Source organism: Mauremys mutica, chromosome 10 (genome assembly GCF_020497125.1).
Source record: "Mauremys mutica isolate MM-2020 ecotype Southern chromosome 10, ASM2049712v1, whole genome shotgun sequence".
Classification (NCBI taxonomy): domain Eukaryota; kingdom Metazoa; phylum Chordata; order Testudines; family Geoemydidae; genus Mauremys; species Mauremys mutica.
In genome coordinates this window covers 65,418,623-65,440,176 of record NC_059081.1, presented here as the reverse complement: position 1 = coordinate 65,440,176, position 21,554 = coordinate 65,418,623, and the positions used below count along the sequence as shown (strand labels likewise).

Genomic DNA, 21,554 nt, shown 5'->3' with positions numbered 1-21,554 from the left:
TCATCATTTAAAGGGAAAATATTTCTAATGTGGATTTTGCTTCTGTCTCTTTCAGTCTATCCGAGAAGTCACGGGATACGTCCTGGTAGCTTTGAATCAGTTTGAGTACCTCCCGTTAGAGAACCTACGCATCATTCGTGGGACAAAACTCTACGAGGACCGGAATGCCTTGGAGATATTTCTTAACTACAAAAAGGATGGTAATTTTGGACTCAGGGAACTTGGCCTGAAGAACTTGACTGGTAAGGACAACACCTATAAATAGCTGATTGGTCATAGTGGCAGCTGAGTTTGCTGAATATTACACAGATGCCCTCGGATACTAGCATTATAGAGGGGCCACATGTGTACCTAGATAGATAGGTATGTTGAAAATTGTATGCAGTTAAAAGATTTATAGATTTGTCTAATCTAGTTACCTTTTTGGTGCTTTCAGAGTGGTAGCTGTGTTAGTCTGTATCAGCAAAAACAACAAGGAGTCCTTGTGGCACCTTAGAGACTAACACATTTATTTGAGCATAAGCTTCTTGGGCTAAAACCCACTTCATCAGATGCATGGAGTGGAACACACAGTAGGGAGGTATAAATACACAGCATATGAAAAGATGGGAGTTGCCTTACCAAGTTGGGGGGTCAGTGCTAATGAGCCAATTCAGTTAAGTTGGAAGTGGGCTATTTTCAACAGTTGACAAGAAGGGGTGGAAATCACTTTTGTAGTGCTAATGAGGCCAGTGTAAACAAGGTAGCCCATTTCAAACAGTTGACAAGAAGGTGTGAGTATCAGCAGGGAGAAATTAGTTTTTGTAGTGACCTATCCACTCCCAGTCTTTATTCACGCCTAATTTGATGGTGTGCAGTTTGCAGATTAATTCCAGTTCTGCAGTTTCTCATTGGAGTCTGTTTTTGAAGTTTTTTTGTTGAAGAATTGCGACTTTTAAGTCTGTTATTGAGTGTCCAGGGAAATTTAAGACTTCTCCTACTGGTTTTTGAATGTTATAATTCCTGATGTCAGATTTGTGTCCATTTATTTTTTTGCATAGAGATTCTTTGGTTCTGATACAATATCTTGTGATTTCACAATCCAAAGGATGGCGTTGGCTAGAAGGGATAGTCCAACTTATAGTATTGACTAGAAGGAATTAACCTATAAAGAAAGGTTCAATGGCTGGAAATGTAGATATGAAACAGGTTTCAAAAAGCAGGGCCAGATTTTCAGCCAGTGTAAATTGGCATAGCTGCTCTGAAGTCAACAGAGCCGCACCAGTTTACCCCAGCAGTGATCAGGACTGCTGTGTTTCAGTGGATACTACCAAACAGCATATGCCCTGGAGACAGTGAGAGCTCTGGCTAAAATACAACTGTTTGGTAATATCCAACCAAAATATAGCGTGTTTGTGTGCATGCTTTCTCTCTCTCTCTCTCATTAATACACACACACACACACACTTGCTTTAGGTAAAGCATTTCCTTTATTCCCGCTAATGCTTTTGCTTCTCTTTCAACTCTAGCTTGTGTGAAGCAGAAATATTTTTGAAAGAGCAGATGAGCTTTCACTAAGTTATGTTTCAAAGCCAGATGCACATTAGTGGCTTTATGATGGTCAGTTATCCATTACTTATTGCTTCTGATGCAGTTTTCTTGATGCAAAAATTTCTTCAGTATTGGCACTGTGGCCCATTTTCTTTTTTTAAATTGGTGAATATGGGGCCATATCCTGAGGTGGTGCAAATTAGCCTAGCTCAACAGAGCTGTGACCATTTACGTCCGCTCAGGGTCTGGACTTTGGTGTCTGAGATTGAAAGTCAGATTGGTAACCCTGGTAGCTGCTGTGCAGACTTTTCCAGAGAGTTCATTCAAAGCCACCTTATTTATCATTGGTACCTCATGAGGAGAGGTTACCAACTGTGATCATTTTATACCACACTCTGGTGGCTTTGTGACATGGAGTCTCTCTGCTAGTGGCTAAATGCAGACCACAAACTGTAACCCCAACTGGATTTGACATTTGGCCCTCAGTACAAAAAGGTGTAGTTGAACCTTTTTGAACTGAGTTTAGGCACACCCATCCCCAGTTCAAGCCTTTTTTCTGTGTTGTATAACACATGGGTGCCAATAGTTCCCTTTTGTTCATGTCTAGCTGGGTTGTACAGCTGTGCTTGAAATTAGCAGATGCTTTTAAAAAGACAAAAAGACGACTGATTTGACCTAGCAATTCACAAATGTCCCCGTTACTGTTATATTACATGCTATATCCTCATACTGAACTACAGTGGCATTCTGGAAACATGGGCAACTTTTTTTTTCCAAATGACTTATGAGCATAAATCACTTAGGCCCAGATTTTTGAAGCTACATAGACTCAAGTGCCTACATCCTTTTGAAAACATGTAGGCTCCTAAATCTGCTAGGCACTATGATGCTGAGTGCAGCAATGCCTAAATAGCTTTAAAAATCTGGGCCTAAGGCACTTAGGAAAACTGACTTTGAATCATGCTTAAGGAGCCTCACTCACTTCTGAAACTGGAAGTTATGCTCCTAAGTCACTTGGGCACTTGGAGCATTTTCCCCCATGATCTGCGGACCACCCCCATCACTCTGTTCTGCATTATCCTTAAAGCGACCTATTTCAGGCAAATATAGAGACACATAAGAAATAAAGCATATTGTGGTTTACACAAGAGTGCACTACATTGGGTGCATTGCAAAGCATGAGACAGAAAAACCATTTACTTTCCACCTGTGGAGGTATGTCATCAGCACGCTAGTAATCTGTAACTTGCTATGATTTATTGCTAACAGAATTTGTTTTCTAGCTACAAAAGAGAATCCGACACATTAAAATATATATTTTTAAAACCCCTAAATAACACTGCAGTTCTATAAATAGCTCCTAGAGCGCAAACAATCAGAGTTCATTTGCAATACCAGGCAGCATTAGGTTGTAAATGAGGGCAGAGAGAGCTTAACAGCCCATCTTTTAAGTAACTGGGCTCCCTTTGTGGTGCTAATACCTCTGCAGAGGGTAGACTTGAAACATAGACAGCCCCAATATCTCAGCCCCAATATCAGATCCTATACAATACACACGTCTTTTCAGCAATGATGTCCCTGCCAGAGTGAGTTGGGATGCAACTGTGGCATTACTCATCTCATCAACCAGATAATGGTGTTGATTGAGTTCTCTATTATGCCCATCACCCCGATGTCTGGGTGTTTCCCTTAGTCCCTGAAGCCCTACATCTATTTTTCTCCTATTCCCCACCTCCCAATTTACCCTTCCTTTCTCTCCAGTCCTAGGATTCTTCCAACCCTTCTGATATAAGATGTTCATCCAGATGGTCTGTAGCTTCATGTAACTTAGGGTATGTCTACACTTCACGAAAAGATGTGTTCAACCCCCTTCTGCCCTATAGGCTTTAACTTGAGCTGCTAACCTGGGTTAACAGCCAAATTGCTATGTCTTAAATGCTATTTTAACCCACGTTAGCGAATGCAGGTTAGCTAACCTGAATTAAGAACACACCTTTTGTTTTTGTTTTGTACTATAGACATACTCCTAGACTAAAGAGCATTTGTACCAGACGGTAGAGGGGTTGGGTTTTTTAACAGACGTTTAGCCATGGCTTTGCTGGCTCATAGGGTGAAACAGCTGCTGTTTTAAGTTCCCGGCTCAGGATTTCATTCCTGAACCAGCTGCCATGCTCCTGTTCACTGTTTATTTGACTCAGAGACATTCCTTGTAAAGGCCACTTTTATATGACTGGCACAGTATCAAATCTATGCAGTAAATAATTTCATTTTCCTTTCTTTCAAATAAGCCTGATAACACTACTCTTAGCTCAGCCTCTGGCACTTACCTATTATGGAGTATTGATGATTGGATCCACATCATCTGACTTAGGTTTCTAGAAAACCCTCTCTTGGAATTTGTTGCTCAAGATTTGTCTTTGTCTCTAGGAAGAAAAGTGGCTAGCCCCATTAACTTTTACCCTTGTAGCAACTTGCATGGAATTTGGAGGGAGGAGCATAGGCTGCAGGCGGGAAGAATTTGGAGGAGGCACCAGGAGGTCGTTCTGGGTGCACATGGTTAGAATGCTAGCTGCAGTTGCATCATCTCTGTAAATAGTTCTCTTAATAAACAACCAGTTTAGTTTTACAAGCGTGGAGTCCTTTCATGTTATTACCCAGGATTTGGTATGTGAAATAAGACTAGCCTTCTCTAAGTGCTTAAAAACAGTTTCCTGGGGCTGAAGATGGACTTATGCTTACTTCCAGATAAACAAAATATTGTCTAGATAGCACATGGCCCATTGCCATTTGGAATACTGCTGATGCATTGGCTATCTTTTCTCATAACCAGCTTCCTACTGTAAATACCATCTCCAGAGCACACTAATATTTAACACAAATTTGCTAACCTCTTCAGCACAATTTTAGAATACATACTATTCTTTCTAGCTGTGCAAAACTAACCTGGGGTTGTGGAGGTGGATGACATTACACCTTTCAGGGTTGGATTAGCTGTGAACTTCTGTCTACACAGAGTGTAAGATAAAATACTTCCCGGTACGGGGGCCCGCCTCCAGACCCCTGGAAGGGGCAGGGCCTCAGGCGGAAGGGGCAGGGCTAGGGGGTCAGCATCCCCCAGCCAGCCCTTTAGCGCTGCCCGGCCCGCACTGCCTGGGCTCCTGCCATGGTCGTGGTGGCGGCTGGGAGCCCTGGGCCCTTTTAAATCACCGGGCCCCTGGGCAGCTGCCCCTTTTGCCCCCCCGTCAGTGGCTCTGGGGGTGGGGGAGGGGTAGCAACGTTAAAGCCCTGCCACAACAGTGCTTTAACATCGGCTGTGTACGGGCCGATACCGGCGGCCAGTTCTTACCGTTATGCCATACCGGCCTATACTGGCCCACTTTCACCTCTGTGTCTACATATCCCAGCAGCTCCATATCAAAGTCAGAAAGAATCATCATAACCCCAGTCTTGTATTTAATTTAAGATGAAATTATCCCAGTGCCAGTTCCTGAAGCTTCTGCTTCGTTTCAGATTTCAACAGATTGAACCTTGCACGGTACAATTATTCTAGCTAATTAAAGCCTGGGTGTAACCCTCTGAACGACATGTAAAACTGGTGAAGCGCTCTTTATTGGATTTCTGCCCTGTGCAAACAGTTAAGGCATTTTTGTTCTGTTTGTGCAGTGCCTACCTCAGTGGGGGTCCTGGTCTGGGAATGAGATTCCTAGATGTTACTCATCATATCATAACTGCTGAGGATGCTTCCACCTCTAGTGACAGATGTGGACTCAAGCTTTACAATCCCATTCTTCCACCAGGGCATGGATGCCCCTAGCAGACTTTGAGACTGCGTGCTCAGTGCTGTACCAGATACACATGCAAACACAGGCCCCTGCCTTTAGTAACCGAAGGCGCCGCTCCCTCCTTTTAGTGTGGCCACAGACCGAAACCAAGTCCCATAACTGCATCCCTTTCCCACATACAAAAACAGTATTTTTGGTTTTTCTAACCAAGTATTGTGTTCTTTTCAGTATGCTGTCAACAGCTGTGTTTTTATTGTCAGATCTGTGTCAAGAGCTATTTTATATTTGAACTTAACTTCAAGTGCTTTTGGTTTTGTACCTTATCTGCTATATTCAAATGATACATGCAAATGCCCTGTTATATTCGACATTTATACCCCCCAAAAGGGCTCAATTCACCATCAGTTGCCACTTAAAGTTTCCATTTACCTCAGCGGCAGTCCTGTCTGTGAAACGACAGTAGGATCAGTTCCTAGAAATGTGAAGCTGTTCCAGAAATCTGGGCTATAAAAACACATTTCTCACATTGGAATATAAAAATGTAATCACACACCTCTGAAATCTACAGTCAATTATTCCACATATGCATCAAAAGCAAGCAGATGTTATGCTAACAAACTGGCTGCTGCCATCTCAGCCGGGCTCCACTTGGAACCTTCATAATCTCTGCCAGGCACCCTTAAAATAAAACGCAAGCTTAAAATATTGAACATATTATACAGTGTGGTATTAATAGGACTCACTCTGTGTAGCCCAAGACTATGCCTTCTCCTTCCATTCATTAGGAATGACCTATTGCAAATCATTTCTGACTTCACCGTGTAGCGAGGCAGTCAACCCTAGTTCATCCAATGAAAGGCATCATCAGTGCCCACACATGGGGTATTCTGTATATATCGAACAGCTGATGAACAAGTTCCATTGTGACATTTATCTTCATGAGTGAGGCAAGGCAAAAATGGAAGGATAATTCACAAGCGCCATACCTACTGTTGAGGTATCCCATATTTTCTTGTGTGAAGATAAATGTCATGACAGAGATCGGGTATGATGAATTGGATAATCTACAAACGAGCAGTGGTTTTCCTTCTTGGCGTTTGGGATTGTAAATATGAGTCTGTAAAAACCTGAATGGCTTAGAATCTGTAAAGAGTTTTAAATAGATTTTTGGAGTCATCAGTTAATAATAATACTCAGCTCTTCTGTAGTGCTTTTGATTAGCGGAGATCTCAATAACATATAAATGGCTTCCGAGTGCTGACTTGCATTTTCCTGTTTAGTCGTACTTTCTATTTATGCATCCTTGAAAAAATGTTATTGTTAAGATATCTGACTGAAAAAGTGTTAATACTTCATACAGTTAACATACAGCCTCAATTTTGATGGTTAAAACCTGGAAATCTAGCTTACAGAGGGGGTGGGAAGAGGGGAATAAAATTGTTTTATTTTGAAGGATTGGAAATGGATCCATTGTTAGGGGTTTTTTTTTGGAGCTTTTATCATTTTTGTGTGTTGATTTAAACATTTTTGTTGAAAACATTGATGTATTTTGTTTATCGAAAAGTGTGATTTCAGTAAATGAAGAATATCTAATAACCATTTTGATAAAACTTTTGATCATTTTTTCTATTAAACATTCCCCCCCAATTGAAAAATGCTTATTGCAAAAAATAAAAAATATTGACAATTTTCGGTGAATTTCAAACAAAACCAACAAACACACAACCTTTTTTTCAAAAAAAATTCAGCTCTAGTTTCAGCCTCCCTACCCTACATGTATAAAAAACTTTAATGATTAGAAAGGGTGGCATTAAGTTGATGTCTGCTGCATCCAGTGGAGATGATGAACTGATCGGGAGGGGGTTTTACACTCACTTGGCGACCTGCTAATCTTGTCGGTTGTTCATCTGAAAATTCATCCCGGACATGTCAGTATTAGGATATTTCAGTGCACTGTGTGGAGTAGGCCTGCTGTTCCTGCTTCAAATGCTACTTCTGATATTAGCTGATGCTAGTTCTCCTTCTTCTACCAGTGAGGTACTAGGATGTTTTGGGTTCCCCTGTCTGTTATCAGTACGAATAGTCCATTCATACTTGACCACTCAAGAACCCTTCTCATCATCTTTGCAGTCTTGCTCAGCAGACACCTGTTGTCTCATCACTCCTCTCCAGTTCATCCTATTTTAGCCCTGTTGATCCTGATATCTATCTGATAACTGAACTAGAGCCATGATGTAGATTGTTTGTTTTTTCTTTTTTGGAATCCTTCTCTGACAAGTCAGTGTCAACCATTTTGCTATATTTCTATCAGAGGCCTTGGAGCCTAACATCTCAATTGTTCATTTTAACTGCAATCTCCGTCACTCAACAGCCTTAGCGTTTAATGTTTATAGCAGGACTACTCAGCATTGTGTGGCATCCAGACTACTAGTATAGGTCACTGACTTCTGGGTCCAATTTATGAATCCATAGAGTAGTCAACTATACTCCATGCTACTATATGCTACTTATTGTAAATTGCCTTCATGTCATATCAAATGTTGTTTTCTTTCCAAAGGAAATGCTATTCTTCATAGATACGGCTTTTTGAGGGATTATTTGTTTAGAAATCCAGCAGTGAGCTGTCAAAACCTGAGATGAATATCGTACAAATATTAATTTCCATGTGCAGCCTAAATATATGTTTGTGTGTGTGCAGAAATATGTGCCGTAAGACAAACAAGCAAAAAGCCACCTCAGTTACAAAGTGAGGCACTCTGCATTGTTTGTGTTACCTCAGCTCTGCCTCCTTGTGTAATGTAATTGCAATACGGTCTGTAGCTGCTCAGTCACTGAGGCTTACTCTACACTTGAAGTTATATTTTCCTTGCTATGTCAGTCAAGAGTGTGGGGGGAAAACAGTGTAGATGCTCCAGTGTAGATGCAGCTATGTCAACAGAAGAGGGCTTCTCTCAATGTAGCTAACGTTGGTCAGGGAGGTGGTATTCCTACCCTGACAGAAACTCCTTCTGTCTTGGTAAGCTGTGCCTATGATAGGGGGCCATAGCTATGCTGAACGAGGCACCATGGCATTCCCTTACTAGTTATGCTGTATGACCTCTCCCTCATTCAGTGCAGAAGAGGGATGGTGTTCAGTGAATAAGGCAGTGGCTCAACATTTCTTTTTATCCTAGTTGTTAAGGGCATGGTCTCATGCCTACACTATCCAAACCTGAATGAGGGTTTTTACCCTGGCTTTCTAGGCTTTTCTGTAGTGATCAGTACAGTAGTTTCTCAGCCTCTCACATACCATGAATTTATCCTCACCTCCACTTCTGAGATCGGAAAGATTATAGACTGGATTTTCAAAATTGCTTAGTCTCAGGGTCAGATTTTCAGCAGAGCTCAGCTCACTGTATCCATGTTGGACACTGAGCACTTTTGAAAATCTTTCCTTTATTTAGGTGCCTAGATTGGAGCTGAGCTCCTTTTGAAACTTGGCCCAAAGTGACTTGCAAATGAGTCACACGCAAGTATGTGGCACAGAGAGAAAGAAATAAAACACAGATCTCTTTGCTCACATCCAATGCCTTAGCCACAAATCCGTCATCCTCTGCCAGCAGTCTCCTTCCTAATGTGCTACACCCCATAGAAATTGCTGCTGTGATCGCAGCTTAGGTGCAGATGCCATTCCAGCTTGTGACACCCAGACCACAACAGCAGTGAATGAGACTGGGATATTCTGGAGACCAGACCAATTCAGTATGCAGCCTTGCCCCCTTCTCTGTTCAGCAAGTGCAGTAAATAAAGGAGGGGCCCCGTGGGGAAAAGCAGTATGTTATCTGCCTCGGACTTCCTAGGTGACCTGGGTAATTCACTGAATTTCTCTGACCTCTCAGAGATGTTGCTAGGATAAACAAATGTTTATGAGGGGTTTTTAAGTAAGCCACCAGAGCACACTCTGAAATGGGGCTGCTGAGGGGTCAAAATGGGCCTCCTGCATAACTTAGAGCAGCCCCAAAGACTGCTCTAAACTACAGCAATCTCTCCAGGGCTGCATGTGGATTGTGCCTCCCTCCTGAAACCCTCTAGCACCAAGGACTGTAAGCAAGCTCCTGACTCCAGCCTCATTCCCAGCATGCCCTGTGTGGCAAGGCCTGCGATTGGGGTCGGCACCACCATGTTGCATGACAGACACTTGACAAAATTAGCATACTTAGTGATGGACATTGGGGGGTGTGCGTGTGTGTGTGTGGGGCGGGGGGTTATGTCATTCAGTCATTCCATCTTTTGAAAAATTACCACGGACCTCAACATTTTTACCATGGACACTTTGCTAACCCCTGCGAATGATAGGAACATGACCCTTTAACACCGTTCCTACACTGTTCTTGCAAGAGGGAAATTCTCCTTTGGTTCCTTTTGTGTTATTAACAGTAGTGGCATCTACAGGTCAGAGCAGGGGACAACACCAGCCCCCAATTTTTTTTCCATGTGGGGACATATGGACTGGAGGGACAAGAAGATAGAACCCTAAGATATCTTGTATAAGGAAGGTTTGAGGTTGAAGAGCAGCTGCCAAAAATTACCTGCTGTTTTCTCTTACTTACTTCAAAAAGGACCAGAAATATTCACATATAATATTACCAGAAAGAGGCATATTTGATTTTATCAGACATAAGGGCCCTATTTGGAACCATGAGAGATGCAGTCATTTCATTTCTAATTACATTAAAAAATGAGTTGTCCCATTCACTTCAATGGGCCCAGGATTTCACCCGTGATCTCTAAGGGTGCATCTGCACTACAGTTCAAATCCTGCATCTGGCCTGTGCCAGCTGGCTCGGGCTGTGGGACTGTTTCTTTGCAGTGTTGACTTCTGGGCTCAGGCTGGAGCCTGGGCTCTAGGACCCTGCAAGGTGGGAGGGTCCCAGAACTTGGGCTGCAGCCGGAGCAGGAACGTCTACACCACAACTCAGCAGTCCCCCAGGTGGAGCCAGCTGGAACGGGTGAGACGTGCGTGTCTAATTGCAGTGTAGACATATCTTAAAGGGTTAAAGGGTTTTATTGTCATTGCTATTGTCATGTGCACGTTCTTATATTTGGCATCCTGTCAATCAATGGCTCATGCACTGTCTGTTGATTTCAAGCCTGTTTCCTATTCTCAGCTCAGACTTTACCAGTCGAGGTACGTGAACTTGTTGGAAAAGATTATGGCAAGTAGTAAAAGAATGATTGATTTATTGGCAAGTGTTTCTCCATTGAATATTCAGGGAATTCCATTGAGATTTGGGGTGTTCCAGATTATCTTCACCTCCTGCCCTCAGTCAGTATTTAATTTTTCAGATCAAGTTTTCACATACGCAGCCATGTGCCACTATCGGATTGTAGGTTGTCTGAAACAATTTCCCAGAAATAACATGCAGGGATATCCGTGACATCAGGGCCCCCATTACTGTGTGGGTCTTCAGTATCACACCGCAGGATAGCACACTAATCATAATGCCATATGGCCTTTCCTGCAACTGAAAAGGGTCTCAGAACTATGGGGAAGAGAAACTTGGCCAGATCCTCAGCTAGTGTAAATGGACAGTGCTCCCTTGACTTCAGAACACATTGGAAGCAGTGATTCAAATTGCCTTAGTGAATAACTTAATTCACACTTCAACTGATGAGTTACCTAGTACCTAACTCCCCCTCCCCCCCCCCCCCGTTATGCCCTTTTAAGGACACAGCAAGTAGGCCAGTCGCTGCAGATTAATTGCTACTAATGACAAATGACTCAGGTGCTCAGTTATGTTGTCACTGTGCTACCCTCTGCGGTTTTGAGGATTGAGTGCAGGGTTGTTAGTCTGGAGACCTAGGTTTTATTCCCAGTCATGTCGCTGACTCACTCTGTAACTGTGGGCAGGTCGCTTCACCGCTGTATTTTCCCACCTATAAAATGGAGATAAGAATGTTTACCCACTTTTATTAGAACGCTGTGAGCTCTCACTCATCAAAGTGGTGTATGGGCTCAGTCCAAAGCCTGTTGAAGTTAGTGGGAATCTTTCCACTGACTCCACTGGGCTTTAGATCAGGCCTTACTGTTGCAAAATGTTACTGCCACCCTGGAATGAGTCCGGGTGCGTTGTCTGCCTGCAACAGCATATAAAGTAATCAAGGCTGTCATTACTTTCTTTGGTTCCTTCCTATAAAATCTGTTCATTAATTCACAACATGTGTGTGTTTTCAGTGATGAAATAAGACTCTCTCCACAATTTGGATGTGGGAAACATCCTTTAACTCGTGGGAAATGTGAACAGTAGAGGTAAATTTGGAAAACCCCCAAGCCTTTTAGCCAAATGCTGGCTCACCAAAACGTTAGTGACATGAAGCACTTTGACAATACTGGGATTTCTTCGGTCATATGTTTTACAGCGTAATCCTCCAGCTCAATCGCATAGGTCCAGAAAGACTGGCATTTCAACAAACACAAAAGTCAAACTGCATCTACTTTACATGTCGCTAAAAACGCACTGGGCTCTGCAGCTATGAAGAAATGTCTATGTCCTTATGAATTCTCTAGCAAGAGCACTGTCAAACCAACCCCACACTAGTTTTGAGAAAAAAACATTGGCATGCATTGTGCACACAGATCTAAAGTCCACTCAGTTATATTGGAATAAGCAAAACTGGTCACCTAGTTATTTAGCTCAGAGTATTTAAAAGCATAGAGCTCCTACTCCACAGGCAGAGGATAATAGAAGACTGGCAATTTAGTTGGTAGAATTCCAGATTAGAAGGTCACTGTTTTCCTTTGATACCAAGCATATCTTTTCTCCTTCCTGAGATTAGTCAGAAGAGTACCCTGCTTGGAGTAGTTATCCATTCCAAAAGGACCATTTTCCCTTACACATCACCTTTATACCCCAGTCCAATCTCCTTTATCCTCTTTCCTTTTAAGTCCACCATGCATTTTAAAGGCTGACACTTGCATTATCCAAACAATCTCTCCTCAGAAGAAAGAGGCATGAATTTTACATTTGTCTATCATCTAGTTCTATTGGCTTCCTATTTCCCTTTGAGGAGCTGCAGTTCACAAGCAATTTGTTGGCACTTTTGTAAAATAATTAAAATCTCATTCTTGTGCATCCCGTGGGAACTTTTAATCTCTTAATATTTTCCAGCAATAAGGCAGGTTAGGGAGGAAAGTGTGCTGGGTAGTTCTATTGCTGTGGCACTGCGGGATCCCTCTGTCAGCGTGCGAAAGGTAGATGAACCATGCGCTGTCGAAGCAGCAAAGAGACCAGCTTCCTGCAGCGAGGCTGCTGGTTTCCAGACTCAATAATGAACATGAAACTCAGAGGTCAAACACTAAAATGAGTGTCTTTACTCAGAGGAGAAAGGCTCAGGAAAGGCTTTGCAGCATCTGTCTGCCGATACATTTTCTATTTGATTGAGAGCAGGGAGCAGGCATAGAACAATAACACGCATCCAAGTGCCGGCCTCTCCAGCTTTTCGGGCAAATGCTGATTGAGGACCTTATACTGCATTCCTTGCACACTGATTTCAGTGCGATTTTTGGGAGCGCAAGGAATAAGGCCCATAGATATTGAAGGTCTAAAGAATTAGTGAATTAGGCCTGCAGAAAGTCATGTTTGCATGTCGTTCACTACTGTGGACACCTCTCTGCATCACTTAATCACCGTGGTGGGTCTGCGCTGGGAGTGGGAGTGCAGGAAGAATGGTCACACAGAGCGATTCCTGTGTGTGCTGTGGGCAGGATCTCCTTGCCATCAAATAGGAATGGTGTGTAAAGAGGGGTCTTGGAGCTGGGGAGCAGTAGGGACCACTTTATCCACAATTACACACTCAAATCCCACATGGCACTTATGGAGTAGCAGGGATCATTTGGGTTCGGGACAAGGCTTTATTGCAGCAGTGATTGGTGGCAGTGTGAAACCCTAACCTATAAAACACCCGTAACTCCTTTGATCAATGGTGCACACAAGTTCTCCCACTAAAATCAATGTGACAACTCCTGCAAGTAACTGATCACTGATGGGAGTGAGGGATTCACAATCTGGCCTTAGGTGGAGGGATGAAGGGAAAAGGGACTGTTACTGCTACATAAGATGCCCTCACTGCCAATGTGAGGAGACAATACAGGAAACCAGGCCAGTGCAAGAGGTCTGTTTCAAGCAGCTTCCTATTAGTGCCGCTGTGCTTGTGTAAACGTACAAGTGCAGAGCCGCATGGAGCACGACTATACAAACCCATTGGGATGGCCAGGCAGCAACAGAAAGGAAAACATAACCTTGAATTTAGCCAAAGGGGAAATAAAAACAGACAACACAGAGGAGGAGGAGAGAGAAATAGATATGCACGCAGCTAAGGGAGACGGACAGCGCCTACCCACCTTTAGATATACATACCAGAATCCAGCCGCCACTGGGGAATACAAGTACTCATGTGTACTTTACTGTGACAGATAAATGAGCAGACAGGCAGCTGTTTAATCCCTCTGATACAAACCTGGTGCAGCTCTCTCCAATGTTACTCCGCCAAATGTATTATTGCCGAGCTTCTGAGGAACAGCTTTCCATAGAAAACCAAGTTGATTAGTCTAGAGTGACAAGGACAGGCAGACAGACCAGCAGATGTGTAATTCACATGTAGTTACATTTATCTGTACAGTGTCAGGAACCTTTTGTATGTCACAGGAGATGTGCCCGCAGGCTTGGGATGAACGAACAAAGATGTCACATGGGGAGAACACAGCGGAGGCCCTTTTGTTTGATGTTTGAAAACTTCTTGAGGGGCTGTGTCCTTGGAATCCCTTTTGCTTTCTTTTTATTTTTTCCTGAGAAACTTTAAAACACAGTTGTATGTTTGCTTTTAAATGCAAAAGTAAGAGCGCATCTGTCTGGCGCCCCATCATACAGGCTCCGTACTCACACTGCACATCTCCATGGGATTGCCTGCTGCCAGCTGGAATTAACATAGACCCGTGCTTTGAGTTTAAGAACACAAGTATTCCTGAGGAGGGAATGTGAGAAGAGGCGGTGGGTTTGGTTGGGGTGAGTGACGCATGCGCTCAGATTGATAGTAAATGCCTCAAAAAGTGCAGGAGTTGGTTCCAACATAGTGGATGGCTGTGCTGCTATAGAGGTAATTGAAATTAAAGGATGATTGAAGATCACTGAGCGTATGGCCTGCATGCAGAGGCTAAGTTCATCATGGGGGTTTCAAATGATTTTTCAGGAGTGTAACACATGCTGAAAGCACTGTTCTATTCTAATTTCTATTCAGGTTCTTACTAGAGCTGGTCAGGAATTTTTCAAAGTTTGTTTCCATTTTTGAAGGTTTGGGGGTTTTTTTCTGTTGAAAAATGGCAATTCATCAACAGCAATAAGGTTTGCAGGAAAGAATTGGTTTTGACAATTTTCCCGTTTATTAAAAAAAAGGGAGGAGGGTTTTGAAATAATCAGAATGTACCGTTTTGATATTTTCAAAATGAAAAGTTCTGTTTTTCAGTTCTCATGGTGAAAGAGGGTCCATGTCCTTGTTTGCTAAAATGCAGATAGATAGATCTGGTCCTGCCCTGCTTCCTTGCCAAAGAATGGCCTCTTGGCAGGTGATTGCCCCTCAACTTTGATGACACCTGGCTAGCTGAGTCAGCTTTTCCTTTGTCTTTGATAACCGGTTTACTCACTCTCCAGACTTGTCTGGTAAATACGTTGTAGTCATAGTTTCAGCTTCTGTTCATAACTCTTAATACACATTTTGTACATTCGTTGCACCTGAGTATTGATGATCAGTGTGTTGTCAGTTTTTAAATGGTCCCTCACAAGACATATTTTGCACAAAGATTATCACAACAATGTGTAGAGTCTGAACATGGGTGCTTTCGCTCACAGAAATGTTTTTGTAATCTTGAAAATGTTTGCAGAGGAGGAAAATCATTTTGTGTCCAACTCTAGTTCTTACACCTCGGGGGGAGGAATAGCTCAGTGGTTTGAGCATTAGCCTGCTAAACCTAGGGTTGTGAGTTTAATCCTTGAGGGGGCCACTTAGGAATCTGGGGCAAAAATTGGCCCTGCTAGTGAAGGCAGGGGGCTGGACTCCATGACCTTTCAAGGTCCCTTCCAGTTCTAGGAGATTGGTATATCTCCAATTATTATATTATATTATCATAACCATAGACTCTGAGCATTGCCCAGTAGTGTGTTAAGTGATGTGACTACCATTTCTTGTGTCTGTGTGTTCTCTCATCCTGTCCCCAGGAGGAGAAATATGTGCACCAAAGTGTTTTTGTTCTGGAGTTCCATGCGCAAGTAGACACACACTCTCAGTCTCCCTCTCTCCGCTATATGTTTATATTAGAGAAGGCAAGGTTAAAGAAATGCATCTGGCATTTAGAGCAGAAGTTGGTGAGGCTTGTGAATGTCCTTAGTTCCCATGGGAGTTCATTCTAGAGTCTTGGGCAGTATCTTGTGCCACGGCGATGCAAAATAAATCAGCAAAAGGGCCTTTTGAGCTAATTGGAGTCTTTCCACTGACTTAGGATCAGACTCAAAGTGGACATCTAGTCAGAAGTATGTGCCTAATGTCACTGGTAGCATGATGGTTTCCTGTTTTTAGGCCATTGCCAAAGCCTCAGCCCCATTGTGATAAACAGTGCACATACTAAGAGCCAGTCTCTGGCACAAAAACATACATGCTAAGTGGACAACCCAGATGAAGGGCAGGAAAAAGGAAGTGTTAGGGTAGGTTTACACTTACCGTCCGGGTCGACGCGGTGAGTTCGACTTCTCGGAGTTCGAACTATTGCATCTGATCTAGACGCGATAGTTCGAACTCCGGAAGCGCTGCGGTCAACTCGGGTACTCCACCACTGCAAACGGCGGTGGCGGAGTCGACGGGGGAGCTGCGGAGTTCGACCCCGCCGCGTCTGGACGGGTGAGTAGGTCGAACTAGGGTACTTCGAATTCAGCTACGCTATTCACGTAGCTGAATTTGTGTACCCTAGTTCGACCCCCCTTCTTAGTGTAGACCAGGCCTTATTATCATTGTTTTACAGGTGGGGAATTGAGGCATAGGTTGATTAAGTGACTTTCCCAAGATCATGCAGGAAGGCTGTGGCAGAGTCAGGAACTGAGCCCAGATCTCCTGAGTCCTAGTTCAGCATCTTAACCATGAGCCCATTCTTCTTTTCCCTTAAATTATCACTGATAGATAATGCCCAGCTCTTGCAAACACTTGTACTCAAGAGGGAATGTTTGCAGGTGTAAAATGAAGCATTTGTGTAGGTGTGTTTAAAAAAGAAACCAAAAAAACCCCCAAAAAACACAGTGGTATATTTAGGTTTCTTGTTACCCTCCTGGTCCTTCTAGGCTCTCGGAGATTGAGGAGAAGCTGCTGTCTCGTTTCAAGATGCTGTTGATAAACACTCTCTTCCCTGTTTTTTCCCCAGGAAGGCGATGCTGCTGGGCTCTGCCTTTGCAGACAAAGGATTTATTTATTTATTTAGTTCACAGAAGAGTTATGTTACGCTTTGGTTAGATGTCAAAGCCGTGTTACCAAGGCTTGCCCCCAGGCTGGCATTTGATAACACTGAACAAACAGCCTGATTTTACTACTGCCAACCGACAATAAGTTTGTCTGCTCCCCAGGGGGGTTTGCTGGGGAAGAGACAAACGGATCAAAGGTGGAAATGATTATTACTCTGAAATATTCAAAAGCGTAATCTTGCTAAAAGATGAACAGGTAGGCATAGGACTTGATTTTTTTTTTTTGCCAGTGCAAAATCTTGCAGGAGTTCTTAAATGATCATGTTGTTATTGCTGCTGCTGTTTTGACCAGTTCCTGCTGAGTTAAGCATTACTCCTGGAAGACACGCTCTCTGTCAGTAACTCCTAAGTCTGAGGGAGATGCTTTTGGAGCCACTGTAACACAGGTGGGATGGAGACATTTGAATGGCTTGTCCTTAGGCAGGAAAGGTAAAAAACCTCAGTGTTCAGATTGAAAGGCCATTCAGATTTGGAAGGGGGCTGTTCCTTAAATAATCTTTAGTATGCATACAAATATAGATAGTGAAGATTGTGGGTAAAATGTTCACACTGGTGAGCAGCGGCAGCATCCTAAGAAGAGTCAAAGAGAAGAGCAGAGTTGTGTATTTTTACAAGTACGGCTGCAGAATGGTTGAATCACAAGGGTCACATGATTCCCCGGTCATGAGCCTTGTAAATCTCCCTGCTGTCCCTCTTATCAAAGAGCCAAGCTTTTGGGCTGTTTGAGATTGACTGTTAATGTTGTACAGTCCCCAGTTTTAGGCTGTTTTTTTACATGTAACCAGAATCTAGGCTGGAATTTGAAAAAAGTCCTTAAAGCTCTACCAGTTAAGTTGACTACACTGACAGGATGAGTGAGCTGTGACCTCAGCTGACCTCATACTGCTCACTCTCCCAGAAGGCTGACACTGTTGCTGGGGTAGAAGTAAACATTAGTCTGTTAATTTGGCTTCTGTGGTTTGCCAAGGAGGGACAACCCCTGGTGGCTGATATCACAGTTCATTGGGAGTATACAGAAAACATATTTACCAATGCAATGGTGAAGGAAGTCCAAAACACTCGTTTTCTGACTGACCAAATTACAAAATTGACTGCATGTCACGGGACATCTATTATGTCTTCTCCATTGGTGTGAGGGGGAAATGGCCTAAGATCAATGATAGACTGTTGGCAGCCACTCAGTTTTGGGGGCACAGGCAAGGATTAGCTGACAGGCTGTTCAGTCGGAGAACTCTGCTGTACTCCGCTGATGATAATCAACATCTTTGCCAGCATCACAAAGGGGTCTGGCAATGCCGCTAAGGCCAGGTCTGATGGTACTCCAAAGTGACGTGGAAATCTTATAATGCTTTTACTCAGTCAATTACCGTGATCTTTTGCCTGGGTTGGATGGGCCATCTGGAGTACAGCGTTCCCCAAATAACCCCAAAAAGAAACCTGCCGGAGGGGGGTGGTTCAAATAGCTTCTGTGGCAGACAGAGAATCGTGTTATTGCAATCACAGTTATGTTTGCGGGCCCATCTGCGGTATAGTTTTGGAACCTGGGAGTCTCCTTATTGATGGGCTAGCAAGCCTCATGGACTCCCCGGAATGACGTCACTGGTCTGAGCTCAGCTTAACTACAGAACGACGTCTCTTTGTTACGGGAAGAGGAAACAGTGGTTGCTCCCCTTATGCAATTGGTGCTTCTGACCAGAGCCACTTTTGCTTTCTCCCTCTGGCAGTTAGCACGCCCCCACTCTCTCGACTTCCTCTCGTGGTTGCTTCCTGAAACACGGATCCTTTCCTTCTGGGCAGAGCTACACCCTTAGGGGCTCTCTCTCTGTGGGTGTGTCCAGAAACACACACTCACTCACCAGCCCAGTAACTCTACTGCCCTGTGTATGTAATGCCTCCATCAAATCTGGCTGTAGGAAAATGTATCCGTGCTTACCCGATAAGGTCCTTTGTTGTAGTAAGATGGACCACAACTCCAAACTTCACTGTTTGTTCTGCTGCCTGAGCTGTGGACAGGCTGAAGACCCACTGTATGACTTCTGTGAACTCTCCTGCTCAGAAGAATAGGCTGATGCTCTTTCATGCCCAGTGCCACAGTCACAGCATTCATGTTCTTGCCAGCCCAACTGTTAGTGGAATGATCTAAAAGAACAAATACAATTATTTGTGTATCACCTGACGGGATCTAGTTAAGCAACTTCAGCTTAACTTAGATCAACTTACCGTGGTGTCTTCACCGCCATGAGCCGACTGCTGCCACTCCCACGTCGACTCTGCTTGTGCCTCTTGTGGCGCTGGAGTACAGGAGTCGACGGGAGAGTGCTCAGGGGTTGATTTATCGTGTCTAGTCTAGTCTAGGGAGTTAATAATTTGCTGATGGTTTGTACCAGCATCAAATCATGATCCAGCTGCACTGGCCAGTAGCCTCCCCATTTTCAATCCACTTGCTCCGGGGGGGAGTAAGTGGGCCATGGTCATGATGCCTTGCCCCAAAGTCCAGGTAGGCCAAGAAGAGATGTAAGGGGAGTTCTAACCCATCTGTATTTCTTTGTGTTAGCAGCTAGTTGTAGTCACAATCTAGCCGTTAGGGCTGGGGGACACAGAGCTCGTTTATCTACAGTCTGTTTTTAAATGGAGTCGGTACATTTGGTGCAAACGCTTGTGAGAGTCCACTTTAAATCAGCTTCATTTAGTAATACAAATCAGCTACGGGGTTATGTCAGCTGTCAACCATTTGTGTGTGTCCACATGGGGGCTAACCCAGTTTAACCAACTAAATTTCAGAACCGATTTTAGTTAAACTAGTGCAAGTTTTGTGTGTAGATTAGGCCTTCCTTACAGTCACTTGTGCTTCTTACTGAGAGCTGTGTAGTGACTGGGAGCTTACGACACTGAGTTGGAACTGCTATTGAGAAAGTGGCTAATAAAAAACAAAGTGTTTTCCCCTGCTGAGTGTAATGCTGTGGTACTGGCACCCTGCCAAGCCTGGCTCTAATTTAGAACCTCTGATGATACCCGTCAAACCCAAATGGCCTAATATCAGTCTCCGTTCGGCAAGACGGTGGTGTGAAAAAGACTTTATTTTTTCCCTTTTTCTCCCAGGTGCATTGATAGCCACTGCCTGGAAAGAGAAGGAGAAACAAAAGGCTAAAATACCATCACTCCACTCTCAAAACAAACCATCAAATATTTCCGAGGGACCCCAAAGCAACTAAAGAGTGTTTTTCCTTTGCATAAAATATATGTCAGGGTAAATTATCTTTGCTTTCCTCTTTCCCACACACCCACTTTCATCCCATCGTTGTGCCAATATATTCTTCTTAGCTCACACACCTCAAGCTAACGTTGAATTCCCAAGCCAAAAGCATCATCTACTGTAAACACGGTGCAAAATTCTGTTCTTATTTACACTGATGTAAATCCGGAGTAACTGACATCAAAATCTAACCCAGTATTTTCCTGAGTGAATAAGACTGGATTGAGGGACAGATTTTCCTTTCAAATATTCCTACACATTGTATAGATGTCAGTCAGCATTTAACTGCTTGTCCGAAAGCAGAATTTGGCTTCTCTGGTGTGTCTAGAGTTTTTGTTCCTGTTTTTCATTTGATTAATTGATCGAGTTCACTAACACATTCGTAAATGGTCATCTAGACGCTCCACAAATATTTGTTCCAGGATACAAGAGTAAGCCATATGCTTTGTAGCATCAATTGTTAATTAGCATTTGTATTGTGATAGCACCTAGGAGCCCCAGTCCCCGACCAAGAACCCACTGTGCTAGAAGCTGTACAAACACGGAACAAAAGGATGGGCCCTGCCCCAAAGTGCTTACCCTCTAAATGTGTGATGAGACAACAGGCGGATACGGGAAGACAAACGTGGGGAGGACAAGGAAACAATATGATACAGTCCAGCATGGTAGGCGGTGGTCTTAGCTCACCAGGTGCCTACCCATTGTCAAGATTCCTGTAGGTGTAATGACAAAAGAGTTTTAAGAAGTGATCTGGAGGACAATGAGATAGCTTTGCAGATATTTACTCCCACATGAGAGGGGCAGCATGGGAGACAGCACTAATATGCTTGTTTGAAAATTTAACTAGTGGGCGATGAAGTCTGGCACCATTGTCTGATCAGAGGCAGGGGCAGACATCTCAGTTGTATACGGGAGGATGATAGGCAGGGCTGGGGGTGAAGTGCCCTGAAAGCAGCAGAGAGATGGGCGAGATGCTCAAAGTGATGAGCTAGGAACATGATCTCATGGCAGCATTTTGAGTAGCTTTTGTAAAGGACCAAGAAGAGGATGTTGCCGTAATCAGTACGTGAGGGGATGAGAGTCTCCACGGAAGTTCTAGCTGTGTGGACGGATAGGAGGGGCTGTATCTTAGAGATGGTGTGCAGCCAGATTCAGCATGATATAGATATAGTCTACAGGTGTGGCTTTAGAGAGAGGACGGAGTTGAAGGTGGTGCCCAGTTATGGGTCTGAGTGACAGGGAGTGTGGTGGTGGTGGGAGGGAGACAAGAAAGGCTTGTGGGGAAAGATTAGTAATTCTGTTCTGTCCATACTGAGCTTATGCTGACAGATGGGCCTCCACAAGGAGTTTGTATCCTGGATCAAACGTGTGTGGAGTGTCTAGAGTAGCCGTCACAAATGTATCCACTCTCAAGTTGTGTCAGCCAAGATTAGGGCAGATGTATCTCAAAGTGCC

General features: G+C 43.6%; 1 protein-coding gene across 1 annotated transcript in view; it reads left to right on the top strand.

The window, feature by feature from the left end:
• Positions 1-21,554, top strand: part of ERBB4 (erb-b2 receptor tyrosine kinase 4) — a 981,920-nt gene that overhangs the window by 556,926 nt on the left and 403,440 nt on the right. Inside the window, exon 3 of the mRNA XM_044978382.1 lies at positions 56-242. Coding sequence (XP_044834317.1) covers positions 56-242 — 187 coding nt within the window. The remainder of the gene's footprint in view (positions 1-55; positions 243-21,554) is intronic.